General features: G+C 44.4%; 1 protein-coding gene across 1 annotated transcript; it reads left to right on the top strand.

Annotated features, from left to right (window-relative positions):
* Positions 1 to 712: 712 nt before the first annotated feature.
* tmem165 (transmembrane protein 165) lies at positions 713 to 18182 on the top strand. Its single transcript, XM_075484693.1, has 10 exons — positions 713 to 1003; positions 1173 to 1324; positions 1392 to 1577; positions 1658 to 1783; positions 10868 to 10944; positions 11323 to 11548; positions 11643 to 11818; positions 12126 to 12308; positions 15839 to 15944; positions 16521 to 18182. The coding sequence occupies exons 1-10, from the start codon at positions 747 to 749 to the stop codon at positions 16595 to 16597; spliced, it is 1566 nt and encodes a 521-aa protein (XP_075340808.1). The 5' UTR covers positions 713 to 746; the 3' UTR covers positions 16598 to 18182.
* The last annotated feature ends 1834 nt before the right edge of the window (positions 18183 to 20016 follow it).

Here is a 20016-nt window from a genome sequence, read left to right as displayed (position 1 = left end):
TTTATACGATAAATTCTCTGTTTTTTAAATTTGCCCTTTGCTTGACGGCACACCGAGGGAAAGAGGCAGATAGACAAAGACAGAAAGAGAGAGACAAGGAAGGAGTTAACAGAGGAAGACCGCATTATAGACCAAATGGGAAGGTGGACAGAAAAAAGAAAGCTTCTCTTTTAACCTCGTTTACTGCAGTGGAGTCACAAAAATTTGACATGACAAAGCAACCTACCGTGATATTGTCTTTAATAATTGTCGCATTGCATTGCACAGTTAAAAAACATAGCCGGTATTCACAATAAGACTTTGCCCCAGTGGAACTCTAACACCGCCCCTCCCAAGTGGACAGTCTCATGTCGGCTTGGTCTGAGGCAACATGACAGAGGAGACATTTAAATGCTGCCACCTGCTGACCAACCATCCATTCTACTCCCACTTCACCCTGTTCAGATTCAAACCAGGGACCATTTTCTGGAAAGGTGACAGTGTTACTGAAACTCCGAACGGTCATGCCACTGTGCCACTGTGCCACTGTGCCATCCATCCATCCATCCATCCATCCATCCATCCATCCATCAATTTTTTACTCCTGCTTCATCCTCGTCCAGTTCAAGTTACTTCAGCACCGGGTTTCGCCCGGGGCGTAAATCAGTGTCGGACCGCCATTGGTCCCTTTTCCGTCCCGGAACCCTTGCGAAACGTTTCCCGGCGGTCTTATTTTAGCGTTGCACAAAAACAATGTTGCAGACAAAATGATCGTGGCCGTTTCTCAATATACGTTCTTGTCCGTACTTGTGTTCTTGTGTTTATCTGGTTCACGTCTCATCGATATTTTGTGGTTTTTTCTTGCCACGTGCTTCCTTGTCGCTTTTTACGCTCACAAATTCTCGGTTCACGTGCCGAGGGCGTCAAGTGTCCACGTATTATTTCAGGACCTTATTCGATACGGCAAAACCAAACAAACCCTGAAACGAGCCGACTGGCTCCGAGTGTTTGACGTCCCAAAAAGGTTCAAGGGAATTTTACAAATAAGCTCTAAGTATTTAAAACTAGTTTGAATATATGTGACACAAACTAGAGTTTTAGGGTCGCTTATAAATGTTTAAAAGTGTAAACATGTAGCTTGACAAAAATAATCATTACTTGATAGTCATAATAGTCTCTTTTCCACATTTCAGGTGGTTCTGGCACTTTTATGCCATCTCTGTTATCTGGAATGTTTTTCTTCTGGCTTTGTACCTGAACTTCATTTATCAGCACCAGTCATATCCATCATGGCTGACCGGGATGTTAGACATTTTGACAGGGGTACCGAGCTCTGACAGACCAGGTAGGCTGACGGACTCTGTTGAAGTGTCGCCTGGTAAGATTCACGCTGACGTTGGTGCTGTCTGTAGTCCCACAGCTGTCCACTGTCCTGGTGCAGATGCTGCTCTGTGTCCACTCCCTCAGGAGGCTCCTGGAGTGCCTGTTTGTCAGTGTTTTCTCTGATGGGGTCATCCATCTTGTGCAGTATGTCTTCGGCCTCGGCTATTATATCCTACTGGGGTTGACAGTGCTCTGCTCAGACCGTATGGAAAAAGGTTAGATTGATGTTATTCGTCACTGCACCTGTCAACCTGCGGTTTTACGATGTTGTGTAAATGCTTGTTGTTCTTTTTAGAGACTGGCACTCTCCTCGCTCAGCTGGACTGGATTCATATGGCTGGATTTGTACTTTTCACTGGGGCCTCACTGCTGCAGCATCAGTCCTTGGTCCTGCTGGCCTGGCTGCGCACTGGAAAATCAGGTTAAACCCAAGCAATTGTCTCAACTTGTTTGTTTTTTTGGGGTTTTTTTCCCTACAAATAATAATGTCTTGCCACTACATATCTATACTTTCTCTGCAAACTGATTGCAGCGACATTAAGTGTCATTGCGATCAGAATTTAGAAAAGTTGACAAAAGTTGAGACGTTTGAATACAAGGTTAGATAAGTCATGGAAAAACACGTTAATTTACCTTTTTGGCACAGCGAGACAAACTGAAATCAAGCACCAACAATTAACACTTACTGTATAATGTTGTCATGTAAACAGGTCTGCATATCCAGCCAAAACATAGCAACATTCCTGTTGCTTTAATGGCTGTTTTGACCTCAACTGGCTCAAGGGAAACCTGCAGAGCTCTAAAACAGTACAACAAACGTTCCCCTGCAATTACCTGTTCACATATACAGTTCGCAGCAGGAAATGCTGAGAGCGAGATGCTTTCCTACAACAGAAAATACCCCAGGGTGATGCCAAGGAGGGCACAGGAGGACATGATGCAGAGCGAACTCTGTAGAAATCCCAGCGTTTTGTTAACCACACAATCAGAGCAGCGGATAAGGCTCCCTGCCTCTCAGTCAGCATTCCAGTGCAGGTATTTGGACGAGCAAGTGGAGAGCAATAAGCAGGAAAACAGAGAAAAAGCACAAAGTGGCAACTGCCATGAGCATGCGCACTCGCTCTTCATCAGAATCAGAATCAGAATCAGCTTTATTGGCCAGGTTTGACTAAACAAACAAGGAATTTGACTCCGGTAACTTCACTCACAAAGTACAACACTCAACAATAACATGAAATAATAAAAATTAGAAATGCAGAACAGTAAGAGTTGAATTGATTATAAATATAAATAAATAGAAACTATGGGTGGGAATGCTATTCCTGGGTGTTCAACAGAGTGACTGCTTGGGGGAAGAAGCTGTCTTTGTGTCGTCTGGTTTTGGCAAGCAGTGCCCTGTATCGTCTGCCAGAGGGGAGGAGATTGAACAGTTTGTGACCAGGATGTGAGGGGTCTGCAGAGATTTTTACTGCCCTTTTCCTGGCCCTGGACCGGTACAGGTCCTGTATGGAAGGGTCAGTTCCAATAATCCTCTCTGCAGCCCTAATTGTCCGTTGCAGTTCGGCCCTGTCTCGTTTGGTGGCTGACCCAAACCAGACAGTGATGGAGGTGCAGATGACAGACTGGATAATCGCCGAGTAGAAAGTGGTCAGCAGCTCCTTAGGCAGATTAAACTTCCTTAGCTGTCTCAGGAAGTATAACCTCTGCTGGGCCTTTTTCTGGATAGTGACATTAGCCGCTTTCGGACTGTAGGAACCTTTGGCAGTTCTAATAACCTTTTAATCCGCGGGGCCGTTTTCTCCCGTGTTCGGACATACAGGAACTCGGGGCTTTCTCCCTTAGTTCCTATAACTATTTAGCTCCTACTCCGAGGTCGGGTCTTTTCATAGTTCTATAGAACTAATCTAAGGGAGGTGTGTGGTGGTCGGTAACTACGCCCCATGTAATTCTATCACGGCTGAAATGTCTCCTCATATGACACAGACACAACCAGCGGGTGTTTAATAAGTTAAACACTGGTCTCATTTGTCTGCAGCGCTCTGCTCTCCTTTCTTCCTTCATGAAATAAAAAAGTATCTCCTGACTCTCTCTGTGAGCTCTTCCAGCCTCGATATTAGACGCCTGATGTGATTGTCCATGATTAATATCACCATCATGCAGACCATAAACACAGTGGCCTCCCCGCTCTCCATATTAGCTTCTTGGTGGTGTTTTTTCTTCTCTCCTTACTTTTACCGTTTTGTTTTGTGTTTGAATGTAGCGCTAACGGCTAACACGTCACTGAAGCAGACGGCTGCGCGCGGCGTATCAGTCCCTATCAGGTCCCGACTCATGTGCGAATGCAGACTGAAACAGTTCCGCTGGGGAAGGATAGTTATCAGAACGAAATTCGAGGAGGGTAGTTCTGATAACTACTTTCTTAGAACGGTCTGTCCGAAAGCGGCTAATGTGGGGAGACCATTTTAGATCCTGTGAGATGGTTGATCCCAGGAACCTAAAGGAATCCACATTGGACACTGTGTCGTTCTGAATGGTGAGTGGGTGGAGTTGGGGGGGGGCTTCTCCTGAAGTCCATTTTCATCTCCACAGTCTTCTTGGGGTTAAGCTCCAGGTGGTTCTGACTGCACCACTGGACCAGCTGCTCCACCTCCTGTCTGTAGTCAGACTCATCCCCATCCTGGATCAGACCAATGACAGTGGTGTCATCCGCAAACTTCAAGAGTTTTACAGATGGGCTCTTTGAGGTGCAGTCATTAGTGTAGATGGAGAAGAGCAGTGGGGAGAGGACACACCCCTGTGGGGCGCCTGTACTTATAGGAGCTGTTTACACATACCCGGGTATTTTGATAAACGCATATTTTCTAACCTTCGTTTGCAAAAAAAAACTAGGTGCACACAGCCCCGTTTTTTAAAAAAAACACGTCTACATTGATCTGCATAAATACGCTATCAAGAGCTGTTAAATTACGCCAAGCCTGACGGTGGCAGTGTTAGAACAATGAGAATTCCACACAAGCCAATCAGAAGCCTAATAGAGAACCGCTGACAGGAAGAACTTCCGGATCCTTTTCAAGAAGAAAGTATGGCGCCAGGCTCGTGTGTGTGGACTGACAGCGAGACTGAGCTACTTTTAAACGTTGCGCTGGACTATAAAACTGCTAAAGCCCTGAAAATTGTATGACTGTAATTTTCAAAATCACACAAGCGAGTATAGCTCTCAACAACAGAAATGCTGCTAGTACCTCCATGCTTGCCAGATAAACAATGGACGGAGAGAATGGCGTTTTCACGCTAGCATCCTGCCAACATGGCGGATAGGCTCTGTACTATGACGACAACTCCTCATTCTCAATTGCCCAAAACTCCGTTTTTGTCTCTTTCAACCAGTTTATACACAAACGCTAAACGGAGTTTTTAAAAAATCTCCACTCTTGCCGGAGTTTTTTTTTATGCTTCGTTTTCGGAGGAAAAAACTCTGTTTGTGTATAAACGAAAGGCACAAACGAAGGGAAAGGTCTTCGTTTATCAAAATACCCGGGTATGTGTAAACAGCGCCATAGACCAGGTCTTTGATGAGGTACTCCCCAGTCTGACATGCTGCTGCCTGTCTGACAGGAAGCTGATGATCCACTGACAGGTGGAGGCAGGCACTGATAACTGAGTGAGCTTCTGGTGTAGGAGTTCAGGCATGATGGTGTTGAATGCCGAGCTGAAGTCCACAAACAGGATCCTGGCGTACGTCCCTTGGGAGTCAAGATGTTGCAGGATGAATTGCAGTCCCATGTTGACTGCATCATCCGCCGACCTGTTTGCCCTGTAGGCAAACTGCAGAGGGTCCAGCATGGGTCCTGTTATGTCCTTCAGATGGGACAGCATCAGTCTTTCAAAGGATTTCATGACCACAGACGTCAGGGCGACAGGCCTGTAGTCATTCAAACCTGAGATGGAGGATTTTTTTGGGACTGGGATGATGGTGGAGCTTTTGAAGCAAGAGGGCACTTCACATAGTTTCAGGGACCAGTTGAAGGTCTGCGTGAAGATTGGCGCCAGCTGTTCAGCACAGACGCACAGACAAGAGGGTGATACGCCATCAGGTCCTGGAGCCTTCTTGATCTTTTGTTTCTGAAAGAGACTGCGCACATCCTTCTCACAAATCGTCAATGCAGGTGGGAGGAGGGGGTTGGGTGTTGAGGGGAAACCCATTGTACGTGATGGGTGTGATAATGGGTGCTTTTCAAACCTGCAGTAAAAGTCGTTCAGGTCATCAGCCAGTCTGGGATTATCATAGGGTGGGGGGGTGGTTTCTTGTAGTTGGTGACCTGTTGCAGACCTTTCCAAACTGATGCAGGATCATTTGAAGCTAAATTATTTTTTAGCTTCTCACTGTAGGATCTTTTGGCTACATTTATTTCCTTAGACAGTTTGTTCCTGGCCTGCTTATACAGATCCCGGTCCCCACTCCTGTAGGCCTCCTCTTTGGCTTGGCGTAGCTTCCTAAGATTAGGAGTGAACCAAGGTTTGCTGTGTTTGTAAGTGCAGAAGGTCTTGGATTGCACACAGATGTCCTCGCAAAAACTGATATATGATGTTACAGTGTCAGTGAGGTCATTGAGGTCTGTAGCTGCGGCTACAAAAACACTCCAGTTGGTGCAGTCAAAGCAAGCCTGCAGCTCCAGCTTGGATTCCGTTGTCCAGTTCTTAACAGTCTTTACCACGGGTTTAGAAGTTTTCAGTTTCTGCTTATAGGTTGGGATGAGGTGAAGCAGACAGTGGTCTGAGAGTCCTAGAGCTGCTCGTGAAACGGCGCAGTAGGCATCTTTTAAAACGGTGTAACAGTGGTCCAAAGTGTTTTTGTCCCTTGTGGGAATCTTGATATGCTGTCTGTATTTAGGGAGTTCCTTACTGAGATTGGCGCTGTTAAAATCACCAACAATAATGGCGAGAGAGTCCGGATGGTTTTTCTCAATGTCTGTTATCCGATCAGCCAGTTGTTGTAACGCGTCTACTACGCAAGCTTGTGGCGGGATGTAAACACCGACCATAATAAACGACGAGAATTCTCGCGGCGAATAGAAGGGCTTGCAGTTTATGAAGAGAGTCTCTAAGTGTGGGCTGCATGTTTTTCCCAGCACTGTGATATCTGTGCACCAACCTTCGTTTAAATAGAAGCATATTCCTCCACCTTTCGTTTTCCCTGCTAATCCTGTATTCCGATCTGAACGGATGAGTTGAAATCCAGGCAGTGGGAGTGCGTTGTCCGGGATTCTATCACTGAGCCATGTCTCGGTAAAACACAGGGCAGCAGATCTCCTTAAGTCCGAGTTGGTTTGGTTTAGAGCAGCAGCTCATCCATCTTATTTGCTAGAGACCGCACGTTTGCCAGATGAATTGCTGGGAGCGAGGTGCGTAGTCCCCGCTTCCTTAATTTCACTAGCACGCCAGCTCTCTTCCCCCGCTTGCGTCTCCGACAGATTCGGTGGAGAACTGCAGCTCCTCCAATCAGTATTTCGGAAAAAGTTGTTGGGTCGGAAAAAAAAGGAGAAAAAGTTCCAAAAGAGCTTGGCCTGATGCTTAGCAGTTCTTCCCTTGTAAAAGTTACTGATAAATTATCGCAGAAAACGTGATAAACACACAAAAACAGACAAAGTACAAGAGAGTGAAGTCCCGAGGCTGCCATATGCGGCGCCATTCATGAATTCTCACAACATTGCCTGTTGTAATCAGACTTGTTGACACACGTTTACTTCTTTTTAGAGAGCGAGCTGGGTAGACAGCACATTGGGCCTCATGCAAGAACATTTTCGTATTTTTATTCTAAATTTCTCTCACTTTTTTCGTAAGAAGGTCTCATACGAACACGCCACGTCAGATTCAACAAACGCTCTTAACTTCGGAAAAAGTGTGTAAACGACCTGCGTAAACGATGAATCCCACTCGTGCGTATCTAAGTTCACGTGCACGAGGATAGTAGATTTGCATACTCCACGCCCTAAATTGCTGTGCTTCCTCGCTCCTTTGCCAGGAAGTGTTGAGTGTTGAGTCATGAGAATGGCATCAAGGCGCAAAAAGAACAACTTTAGGGGCTCTGAGACTGAAGTTCTGCTTCCAGAGATCCAGAAAGGAAAATCTGTCATTTTTAGCAGTGTCAGCAGTGGAATAACGGGACCTGCTAAAGCCAAGAAATGGGAAGCAATTAGGAGTGCTGTTAATACCATGACACCGAAATAAAAAAAATAAATGGTTTGATATGAAAATGGCTTTAAAAAAATGTCTCGCCATGAGTAGGCGCTCAATGACTGCAACTAAAGCCGTGCAATCAGTTGTTGCCTCATCATGATGGCTCTTTAATGGGGTGGTCCATGAGGGGGGTCTTCTGGCACCACACCTTCTGGTCTGCCTGGGCTGGTTCAGGTGGAGACCCTCGTTCATGGCAATATTGCGCCATGAACGAGGTATCGAGACACACCCACCTGGCCTTCAGCTCAGTGCGCTCCACGACAGCACGGGTGTTTTGATGCGTATATGTGTCTCGTGCTCCAATTATGATTGGCAGTCCAGCTACGATATGAAAGTCCCTCTTAATTTGTACTTGTTGGACAGCGGTGTATGGGAATTTGATGTACCATGGGTGATAAACTGATGAGAGTTTTAATGACCAAGGGGCGTGCACGACTCACAGAGGACTGGGACACCCCCGATCTGTCTCTAATCTCGCTCTGAAAGGTTCAAGTGGCCAAAAATCCAAGGGTGGTGAGGACCTGGACATGTGGTGGCATATTTGTAGCAGCACAGTCCTTGGGAATCTTAGGCTATGTACACACGTAGCCGGGTATTTTTAAAACCGAATGCCCCCCCCCTCCGTTTATAAAATAATTTGTATCCACATTACCTCGTTTTCGAAAAAACCACCTTCCACACATAACCGAACATCTGCGTTTTCACCTGTCTTGACAACCCAAATGCATTTGCTGTTTTGCGCAATCTGCCCTCGTCAGCTAAATAATAAAGTGTGGACGCAACTTTTTTGAGCACACTGACAGGTGATCGCATGACAGTGGACTGCCCCTTGATATGAGGACGTAATAATTCCGACAGCGACAGGAGTGAGGACCGGGACATGCGGAAATTGTCACGCCATTCCTCTGGGAGTACGACTTGGGCGTGTAAAATCAAGGCAGTAAACAGCGCCTGCACAATAATAACCACCACAGTTCTCAAGGCATCCATGCTTCTTCAGTAAACAAAGGTCGCACTTTAGACTTTAGAGCAGTTTTGTTGTTGTTTTGGCGCATATTGTGACGTTCGAAAACGCAAAACTCCGGTTATCTCTGTCTACACGCAGCTGCATAAACGGAGTTTTCAAAAATCTTCACTTTGCCCGGAGTTTTTAAAAACATTCGTTTACGATGCGTTTTTATGCGTTTTCATGTGGATGACAGGTCCAAACGTAGAAAAATATATTCGTTTTAGCAGATACCCGGCTACGTGTGGATGGGGCCTTAATCGCGATGTCAGCCATTCGTCTGTCTCCACACGTTCTCTTCCAAGAGCCTGACGCTCTCCAAAAGTAGCAAGACAGCCGCTGGTTACGCTTCCCATTGACCTTGTTATATACAGATTCAAATTAACCTTCAATTAGTGCACAATTGTCAATTGTCACAAGTGTCAAACAGAATAATGTCAGCATAATTATGGGGTATAATGTATATTTATTTATATTTTCTTCAAAGTAATTAAATATACAATCCATTAGTCAAGCAAACGTGATTTGAATAACAGCGGACTATTTTACGAAACTCCTACGACAGGTCTGGATCACTCGTAAATTCTGTTCGTACCTGAAAGAAAGCGTAAAATACGAAAAGATTGTCTTAAATCACTCGTACGGGCGATTTAAGAACAAATCTGTGCGTACGAACGGTTCTTGCATGAGGCCCATTGAGTCCAGACTGAATGTTGCAGACGCTTGCATTCTTTTATTTTAAAAAACTGTCCTGGATATGTCAGGGCTGCAAGTTCATGGCAAAACTGGCCATAGAAAGTCACTTATTTCTGTTTTCTTTTGTCACATCTTGCAGGAACGGTGGAGACGCTAGCTCACAGAGTGCCAAAGGGGGGCTTGTTCGAGCTGGTTTCTTGCCCACATTACTTTGCTGAGCTGCTGATCTATGTCTCACTTAGCTTATTTTACGGTGGCCTCTCTTTGACCTGGTGGCTTGTGGTTCTTTATGTGTTCTTCAACCAGGCACTGGCAGGGGAGCTCTGTCATGACTTGTACATTAGCAAATATGAGTCATACCCAAAGCACAGAAGAGCATTTATACCGTTTGTGCTCTGAACGCCCTGACCTGGCTGTCTTGGGTCTTTTTGTGGCCATCACTGGGAACTGTAACGTCCCTGAAAAATGCCTAAGATGTCAGAGACGCTGGAATCGTAATTTCGGAGTGATAACTTGCACCTTTCTCTCCTGGTGAGACGTGAACCATTTCTCAAAGACTGATATGTGAAGACATTATGAGGAATGCCACTGGAATTCAGTTTTTGGTTACAGTAAAGCCTTGTTTTTGTTATAACATGACTTGATGTCCCTATAAAAAAAATATTCCTGTGACGACTTGCTGTCTTATTTTCTGTGATGAGCTTTGTTTAAAGATCAAACAAGGGCATATATTCTAATAATTTTACAATATTTGTTTCCCACTCTGTCCTCACACATCATCAAAATAGTAACTGGATATTGGACTTCCTTACTATATGACCTCAAATAGTAGGGACTGGCAGTCCTCCACCCCAAGGTCATGTTCTCATTCTCCTCCTGTTCACTCCTTACACATGACCGATTACCCTGACATGAAGTGAACAGAATATTTGGCTGGATTACAAAAAATTATGAACCTGGCATGAGCTATGCAACCGTCCCCACAACCTATTCACCCTTCTATCAGTCATAAAGTGTTACAGAAGCATCCGCTGCCATACCAGCAGATTTTGGACCATTTTCTCTCCTCAGACTGTGAGACCATTAATTGCACATAACTTTTTCACGTGTCTTGCATCTAGCTCATAACAACACAACTTATTCAATTTTTGAACGTCTTTTTGGCATCGAACTTGTTTTCCATTACATTTTAATTACACTGATACCGACAATGAAACTAGCAAATCACTGAACTGGCTTCTCAAACCGTCAGCCAATACGTGAACGTCATTCCTCTAACTGTCCAATCACCTGTCTCGTATGTTATTCGACGCGGCAGCGACATTCTAACTTCCCCCTTGAGTTGGCCCACTCGGGTTGATCGTGACGTGTAATACCGAAGAGTCTTACAAACTGTAGTTTGTCAATATGAAGTTGGTCGTTTTTATTGCCGGTCATATGGAGTGAATGAGGGGAGAGGAAAAAGTCGCGCAAAACGTGTTAAGTCGGTTTCGATAGCAATAATGCCTCTGTTGGTGGGGAGAAGAGATGGACAGGCTAACAGAAATGTGATGTTTCCGCTCGCAGTTGTGTTGTTGTTGTCAGTCGGAGTTGCTGCCATTCAAGAGGAACACAAACCGGCACAAGAGCAGCTCCCTCAAGAGGTAAACGCTCTTGACTTGGTTATTATCTGTTAAATGTGTTATCGTCGTCTGTGTAAGCGGTATAATGCCGGTGCTGCGGCTAGCTCCTCCGAGCTAGCCAGCACATGCTAACAGAAAGGTATCACGCTGAGTTCCGGGTGTAACGTTTGTTGAAATGGACCCATCTAGTCTCGTTCAAAGTGTCAGTGTTTAAAGTAACGTAACCCAAACGTGTGGGCCAGCATAGGATGGGGGTCACATCGTCATACATTGAACCAGTTTTGTTTATCATTTCAGTAAAAAATAAAAATAAAAATGCTTATAGCCAGCGAGTTCAGACATGCATTATCGACTTCCACCTTAAGCTGAGTCTAAGCTGCTGGTTTGACCTCTTTGCAGAAAGCTACAAGTCCCCATCCAGTGGGTCCTGTCGTTTCTGAAGATGGCTCCGGCAAAGGAAACCTGGGTTTCATTCATGCCTTCGTGGCCTCTGTTTCCGTCATTATTGTCTCCGAGTTGGGGGACAAGACGTTTTTTATCGCAGCCATCATGGCCATGCGTTACAACCGCCTCACCGTGCTAGCCGGGGCCATGCTGGCTTTGGGAATCATGACTTGTCTCTCAGGTTTGTTTAAGTTTACTTTCATTTTTTTAAAATTTTTCAGCTGTAACGTGGAATCATTCAATAACAATGAACGCATGCTCTCTTCACTCAACAGTACTGTTTGGCTATGCCACCACAATCATCCCTAGAATCTACACATATTATGTGTCCACTGCTCTGTTTGCCATCTTTGGTGTGCGCATGCTGAGAGAAGGGCTGAAGATGAGTCCAGATGAAGGCCAAGAAGAGCTGGAGGAGGTGCAAGCAGAGATCAAGAAGAAGGATGAAGAAGTATGTTCGATATAAGGTTTAAACTCTTAGAAAGGTACCGTTATTGCTTGGCACAATCAGCCACCAGCTTTGCGGTTTTCTATGCGGTGAGAATAAGGTTGTTTTGTGTTTTTGTTTTTTTGTGAAGAATGAGATGAAACCACAAATGGCTCTCATGGCCTTAGCACAGGGACATTTCTGCCACACCTGTTGTGGTTGTAGAAGCCAGTCATGCAGAACAAAAGGCTGAAGAGCTCCGTTTAAATGCATGAATAAGAATTTATGACAACTGTTTGCTTTGATTCCTTTTTGCCGTCTGCCGGTGCAGCTCCAGCGGTCTAAGCTTGCCAACCTTACTCCAGATGTGGAGGCTGGAATAGGGACTACCTCACCTCAGACCAAGTGGCACAGCTTCATCTCACCCATCTTCATCCAGGCCCTCACCCTCACCTTCCTTGCTGAGTGGGGAGACCGCTCACAGCTGACCACCATTATTCTAGCTGCTCAGGAGGTTGGTTCCAGTTATTCTGATGCACACAAGTGTGCATTTGTTTAACACCTTCTGGTATATCTTGCAGTATCCACTGTACCTGAATGTTTACCTATGATTCTACTACGCAGCAAAACCTTTGAGATGGATAACTACAGGGTTCCCGCGGGGTCTTAAAAAGTCTTAAAAGCATTGAATTTATGAATTTGGAAATAATACCTTAAAAAGACTTGAAAAAGTCTTGAATTTTGATATCTGGGTCTTAAAATTTGTGCAGTAACTTCTCCGTATCGCATTCTCCTCAAACGTTTCATTTGTCAACAAGGCTACTATTATTTTGAAAAGCCTAAATAACGTAGCCTAAATGAAGAGTGGCTTAACCAATCATTGAGAACGCAACGCTGCCGCTACCGCTCTGCCCCGGGTCCGATCACATTAGCCGCTTTCGGACAGACAGTTCTAAGAAAGTAGTTATCAGAACTACCCTTCTCGAATTTCGTTCTGATAACTATCCTTCCCCAGCGGAACTGTTTCAGTCTGCATTCGCACATGAGTCGGGACCTGATAGGGACTGATGCGCCGCGCGCAGCCGTCTGCTTCAGTGACGTGTTAGCCGTTTAGCGCTACATTCAAACACAAAACAAAACGGTAAAAGTAAGGAGAGAAGAAAAAACACCACCAAGAAGCTAATATGGAGAGCGGGGAGGCCACTGTGTTTATGGTCTGCATGATGGTGATATTAATCATGGACAATCACATCAGGCGTCTAATATCGAGGCTGGAAGAGCTCACAGAGAGAGTCAGGAGATACTTTTTCATTTCATGAAGGAAGAAAGGAGAGCAGAGCGCTGCAGACAAATGAGACCAGTGTAAGTTAACTTATTAAACACCCGCTGGTTGTGTCTGTGTCATATGAGGAGACATTTCAGCCGTGATAGAATTACATGGGGCGTAGTTACCGACCACCACACACCTCCCTTAGATTAGTTCTATAGAACCATGAAAAGACCCGACCTCGGAGAAGGAGCTAAATAGTTATAGGAACTAAGGGAGAAAGCCCCGAGTTCCTGTATGTCCGAACACGGGAGAAAACGGCCCCGCGGATTAAAAGGTTATTAGAACTGCCAAAGGTTCCTACAGTCCGAAAGCGGCTATTGCTACAGCACTGACACAGACCGCAGCAACAAGCCAAGCAGAAGCGTGAAAAATCAAGGCAAATCTCAGCAGAAAACAAGAAGGTTTAACTTAAAGCTGCAGTCTGCAACTCTTTTTCAAGCATAATGCCTGGAACTGTCTGGGGATTCTGAAAGTAGTACATTAAATACCCCAATACAAAAAAAAAAGAGTTCTCTAGGTCCCCTATATGTCCCGCTAGGTCCCTCCAAAGCCAGCAAGTTTGTTTACAAAATTGCAGGCCGGACCGGTAAAAGGTAACCAATCAGGTTACGAGCTGGGCTCTGCTGCCTGTCAATCACCGATTGTGCACGCGCAATACAAGGTAGGCTCGTCCCCACGCTTATTTATCTAGACTATTGAACATCATTACGGGCTAGTCTACTTAAGGCTGATTCATACTCGGCGCAAACGCGCAACTGTTCTGGCTCGAGAACCATTAATGACGTCATCGAAAGCGCCAGCCCCTTCACAGTTCCTTCAGCTCATAAGCGCAGTTTGCGCCGAGTATGCGTCAAATTTGCAGTTCTCTCCAGACCAGCGGGCGTCACTGTTGAGGAACAAGCTGAAGAACCGGACGAAGAAAAGCGTACGAAGAAAGCATACACAATGCCACCTGTGGTGTCACGTCAGCAGAGGCTGGCACATCTGATGGAATGAATTTACTCTGGGTGTAGAACTGTATATGTATCTCAGAGCTAAGCGGCTGTGGCAAAAACAGAAGAGAAGGTGGAATGTTCGTCCTTTGCAACAAGACGAACTTTATCAAACGTTGTCCCAGTGTAACTTCATAGACGTGTCGTACAGATGTTTGCAGAGGCGCACCCTCTCGGTCACCGCGGTCTCTGCAGTGTTCATTTTTTCTTTTTCTTGGTCAGCTGTTTCCGGTTGAGCGCGCGCGAAGTCAGAAAAAAAGTTGTGTGCGCGCCCTTGCGCCGAGCGAGGATTTTCTAGCTTGCGACGGGGGGCGTGGCGGAATTTTGGGACACGTGACCGTTTGCGCCATTTGCGACCAGCTAGTATGAGCGAGGTTGCGCCGAGTATGAATCAGCCTTTACTGTGTCTTCCATGATCGCAAATGACAGGTGAGTTGATGAACGAGGAGTCGTGTACGCGCATCTGGCGTGCACGTAGACGTGCACGAGTTCTTGTGTTTTGATGGGGCGGGACAGGAAGTTGAATAACTTTTTATTTTTCGGTTAAAAAATAAGCATTTCTTGCATTTTGCGACTACGGAGGTCACCGTTTTCAACTTCAAGCGTTCTGATAGATCATGTACTCTGAAAATGCCAAAAATTAGGACTTTACGTATGACAACAACAAATCCTGCAGACTGCAGCTTTAAGCCGTTATGTTGTTTTTTAACATTTGTTTGCGTTTCCTTGCTTCCCATTTCTTGCTGGGATTATGGGGAAATGTAAATGTAATGAAGCGTGGCGCGAGAAAGAATCATTGTGTCACTGGTTAAAACCAGTGGACAATAATGTAGATGAGGCTTTTTGCACAGTGTGCAAAAAGAGGATTCAGCTTGGTACCATGGGCTTGAAGGCTTTAGTCTCACACCAAGTCCTCCAAGCAAATGAATAATATCGAAGCAAAGGATCAAACTCCTGCCATCGCCGGAGTGTTTCAACCGGCCAACGCTAGCCAGTTAGCTATTAATGTATCTGAGCTAGCAGATAACGTTAACCAGCCAACTGCTAGTACAGCCCCTCCAGTTACGACCGTCACCGCAACTAGAGTAGATCTGCGAACAGCTTTTGGGTCCACACCAACCATGAAAGCAGAGGTGTTGTGGACTCCTAACACAATGGCCAAACACCATTCATATAATGGAAACGAGGGTATTTCAGAGTTGTTTAAATGCATGCAAGTTGATTTTCATTATTTATAGTTCTCCCTACTCCCCATATTCCCAGCATGGAATAAGTAGCTAGCTAACATAACCAATGTTAAAAAACAACTTAACTGTGTCAGTTAAACTTTTTTGTGGTCTGCTGAAATTTTCTTTGATTTTTCACACCTCTGTTTGGCTTGGTGTCTGTGTCTGTGCTGTGGTGTTGTAGCGTTTACTACTGCTATGCTGCAATGTTTCATCAATGCTTTACACAGTCCACACTTTCATTTGTTTGAGAAATAAATGAACAAATTAAAAAAAAAAAAAAAGTTTTTCTTTGCCGGTAGGTCTGTGAAATAGGTATTATTTTTTTTAATAAATGGTCTTAAAAAGGTCTTAAAAAGACTTAAATTTGACTTGAAGAAACCTGTAGGAACCCTGTAACTAATACACAGTTAACGCACTGTTGGATAAACATTTAGGAACTGGATCGTGTGCTTTTTCTGGGGCTTAAAAGTGAAAGACTTTTCTTTATTCCCAGGATCCATTCGGAGTTGCAGTGGGTGGCACTTTCGGACACTGTTTGTGTACAGGACTGGCTGTGGTTGGAGGAAGAATGATCGCCCAGAAAATATCTGTGAGAACAGGTGAGATGTTCTTTATCAGTTTACTCCACCTATATTTGGCTGTTGGGGTAAACGCTGCAGAGTTAAGAGGAAAAATAAGCAATGTAGTTATATACCCACTCTGCTGTCACATAGCTCCGGAAAATTGATTGTAAATAATAATTTAAAAAAAGACCTGTTTAATAGTTTCATTCAACCTTTTTCAACCAGCATGTGCGTGTGTTTCCATGCCAGCGTTTCAACCTGTTTTCCCGTCACTTTAAATGACGGTTGCTCAGTTTGAGGCACAGAAGGTCGTGTCTGATGTTTAGTGCCTTGACAGCAATCATAAGATTACATCAAATTACTATTCAAAGTAATAACATTTCAGCCTCTTTTTTTTTTTTTTTTTTTTCTTTTGTCAAATCATTCAGATTATTCTCGTTTCTGACGCTGTCCACATTCACATAAGTTCTTAGTTCCCATTTTGTGCATTGTACTTTTCCAGTGGAACACCAGTGCATATGTCTTATTCCAGTTTAACAGAAAGTGCAGAGGCTCTCGTTGTTTTTTTTTTTAATCTAAAACTGAATTGACTTTCTTGTTTTGCTTCCATAGTTACAATCATCGGAGGGATTGTTTTCCTGGCGTTTGCCCTCTCTGCCCTGTTCATCAAGCCAGAAGCTGGAATTTAATTGGAAAAAAGACTGAGAATCACTCTGTAAATAAGTGTAAAATACGATTAAGTTACTGAATGGACTGTATTGACCCATCCAACAGGAAAGTGTGATGGGCTAAACTCATTCAAAGTCCGGCCTGCTTTTCCCAGAAAGCCTTCGTTCCTCTACTGTGTCAATCAGAGGGATTCCTCAAAGTTGTGGTTAGCATTGGAGAACAACGAGTTCCTAAGAGTCTTAACTTGTATGCAAAGCCTTGTGAGAGGTGCAGCTGTTGACTGCCGAAAAATGCGTTTCATCTCGGTCGAGGAGTTGGCCGTTGAGTTTAGAACAGAAAGTCCTCACAACATGCGTGTCTGATGGAAACATCTCAAAGAAAAGAAAGCAGAAGGTAGTGGAACAGACGGCAGATTGAAGAGGAAGCTGGACTATTTGTTCCTCCATAAGAGCTGTACACGCCTCACAAGATGAGCGTGTGAAAGAAAGAAAGAAGGAAGACTGGATTGTTCCTCATTGCTGACCCTCAGCTCTGCGGCTCTGAAATTGAAGCCGACGCGCAGTACTTTCCTCATTGTACAGTTTCAGTTAGGCACTTAGTTTGTTCGAAAATCTCGTTTTTTTTCTCTCCTTTAATTATTAAATGTCGGGTGGTTGATTTGCCGTGTTTAATGTGAGCCCTGGTGTCGGTGACTGTTGGCAGAACACTGCTCGTAGACGCAGCTGCCGGGTTCCTGCAGGTGCACAGCAGTCCGAGCTGCTGCGTCCATCCTCTGGGAGCGACTTTTTGTCCACGCATTAAGGATTCATAAGACGTGGGGACACCTTCAAAGAAAAACAGGCAGCAGACCCACCGGCGCATATAGTCTCTCTTGTGTGTTCTGCTTTGAGATTACACGCTTTTTTAACTTTAAGCAAGGAACGTTTAAGTATTTCCAGTAGTTTAACATCGGAGCATCCTGAAGAGATGGACCTGAACCACTACTGAACCTCTACATCCAGGTGTCCACGTACTTATGTTAGAATACTTTTATAGGGACAGCAAACTGTACCACAGTTTATCAAATGCCTGTGTATACTTCTCCTAAACAATTAAAGTACCTTGTATTTCTGTGTGCCACTTTCGAGTGCAGATGTTGACCGAGACATGGATAAAGTTGAAGAAAGTCGCCCCACTCTTCACTCTGGTATAAGTTAGTGGCCTGTGTGCATTTCACTGCCTCAGCTGCAGCTTCTCCTAATCAAAGTCAGTGTGACGGGAGGGTTAACGCAAATACATCGGGTACAAAATAAGTGACTCACTGTCATTTAAGCTATAAACAGTAGGAAGTCGCTCCTTTGAACTGTGGTGCAGGGTAATTCTGATACGTTAACCCTTTTATTTAAAACTGTATTTATTTGGCTTTCGTTTCTATCCTTTTAGGCATATGTACTGTAGACGATAAGAGTGTGAGAGGTCACTGTAAGCAAGGAATTGAAATACTTTTTCCTTTTTCATTAGGTGAACAGGTTAAAGCTGCCTTGTCAATATTTGACAAACTGCGCTCGGCTGTGAATACTTGTATGGGTGGTTAAAATCCCAATAAACCTAAAATGCTCAATAAAACTGCTTCGTGTCTGATTTCTTTACCAGTGGTGGTTTCTGTTTGACCTCGGTAGCAGAGCTCAGTTCTTGGAGAGGCAATTAAAGAGTAAAAGTCAACACCAGTGCCGTTGGGATTCATCACCACACACCACGTCAGTTTTATTTTTGACGATGAGGAGAACAAACGCCAAATATTTGCCATAATAGATTTTGTGGAAATTTATGAAGGGGTTTGCCTCGAGAAATATGAGTAAATGTTTGTGAGTAAAAATTTGAAACATTTTCATGCTTGATGTAAAAACCACAAAGCCCAACAGGGGGCAGTAGTGGACCATGAAGCTGCCTGCCTGTCTCTTGCGGTCTCAATGCACAGTTGAATGAAGTGACGCCAACATGGAGTTTTCAGTTGTGCGTTTCGTCTTAGAGCTAATTAGGCCTATTTGAATGAAAGATTAGTGAATTAAATGGTCCAAGTCCTTGTTATTTAATTCCTGCCTCCCATTTCAAATTGAATGAGAGACTCGGGGTGATAAAATATGACACTGAAAGGCATCACTAAGTCATTTGCTGTTTTACAAGTCTGCAGTTTTAAATGTTCAGGAGTAGTTCATTCTCTAAGCAAAACTGCTGGTCTGGCCTCCCATTGGGGCCGTGCCCTCAACTTATGGGGTCAGCGTGGATTAAATCTTCCACAGCTGGTTGTTTATGCTGTCGAGTTCAGTGCAGCAGTGGATTTTCTGGAGCCAAATCATAAACCACACAAATCTGGAAGCGAGAAGAACAGGAATGAATGGGTTGATATAGTGTGCACATATACCGACACGACACTTCACATAATCCACTGTGCCCTTTGGCTCACCTCCTGGACTTCTCGCATTGTTTTTAGACTTTATTTTGGCCAATGTTGACTCTGTGCGTAATGCGGTTGAAAAGATTGTTTGAACATATTGATTTAAGATTCAAAGTTAAATTTTTTTGGGGGGAGGGAGGGTTAGTGGGTAGTAAACCTCAGTTTAAAGTCTTTGCATAACCTTAAACACACATCTACATAAGCTCAAACTCATTTGGGGTGTCACAGTTAGTTTAGATCCTTCACGTGGAGTGCAAACCTGGATTTTGGGGACATTAACATTTAGACTCGTCTGAAAGCTCAGTGAAGTTCACAGCAGTACAAAAATAATTGACCAAGTTCTCTTAATAGCTATTTCCTGTCATGCATTGTGCAAATTCACCAACAGCCATGAAATACATGCCGAATACTCGTGTTGATGATACTCCGTACATTCCGTTATCAGACCAGAGGAGCTGCAGAGAGGTGCGTTGAACCCCTTTATGTGCACACAGAACAGAACCAGGTCGAGTCTGTGGGACTTTTTGATAGAAGACTTGTACCGATATGCGTTGCAGTGCAAGAACTGACTTCACAGGAGAGAGAGGTAGAGGAGCTGTGTGCGTAATGTGAGGTCGAATTATGGAACAGCACAGCAGAGGAAGCAGATATAAGGGGCTTTCTGAAGTGCAAGATAGGGGTTCTCTCAAGTATCACGTCTTCGATTTCTGTCTTTAATCATCTAAATTGACACCATTAGAGCTGTGTCACTAATGTTTAGGCAGAACGGGAAGTCGAAAACCAGGATCAGGGTCTTGTTTTTTTTTTACTTTTAAATGAGTGTCAAAGGTCTGAAAAAGAGACATATCTCAAAGTCCAGAGCAAGCACTGTTCATGAGGTGTATTGTACTGGCTGATCTTCCCTCACACCACTATGAAATAAAATGCTTAGTTTGGCACACCTCAAACGAAGCCTGAGCCTTGAAGTGGGGACTTTACAGAAACAGGGGGGTAATGGAGACAGAA

The sequence above is a fragment of the Odontesthes bonariensis genome, chromosome 15 (genome assembly GCF_027942865.1).
Source record: "Odontesthes bonariensis isolate fOdoBon6 chromosome 15, fOdoBon6.hap1, whole genome shotgun sequence".
Classification (NCBI taxonomy): domain Eukaryota; kingdom Metazoa; phylum Chordata; class Actinopteri; order Atheriniformes; family Atherinopsidae; genus Odontesthes; species Odontesthes bonariensis.
This window is presented reverse-complemented; position numbering and strand designations above follow the sequence as displayed.

Coding starts and splice junctions, on each gene's coding strand:
- tmem165 (XM_075484693.1), top strand. CDS start 747: ATGATCGTGGCCGTTTCTCAATATACGTTCTTGTCCGTACTTGTGTTC. Junction 12,309..15,838: donor TTATTCTAGCTGCTCAGGAG/GTTGGTTCCAGT, acceptor CTTTATTCCCAG/GATCCATTCGGAGTTGCAGT. Junction 15,945..16,520: donor GAAAATATCTGTGAGAACAG/GTGAGATGTTCT, acceptor TTGCTTCCATAG/TTACAATCATCGGAGGGATT.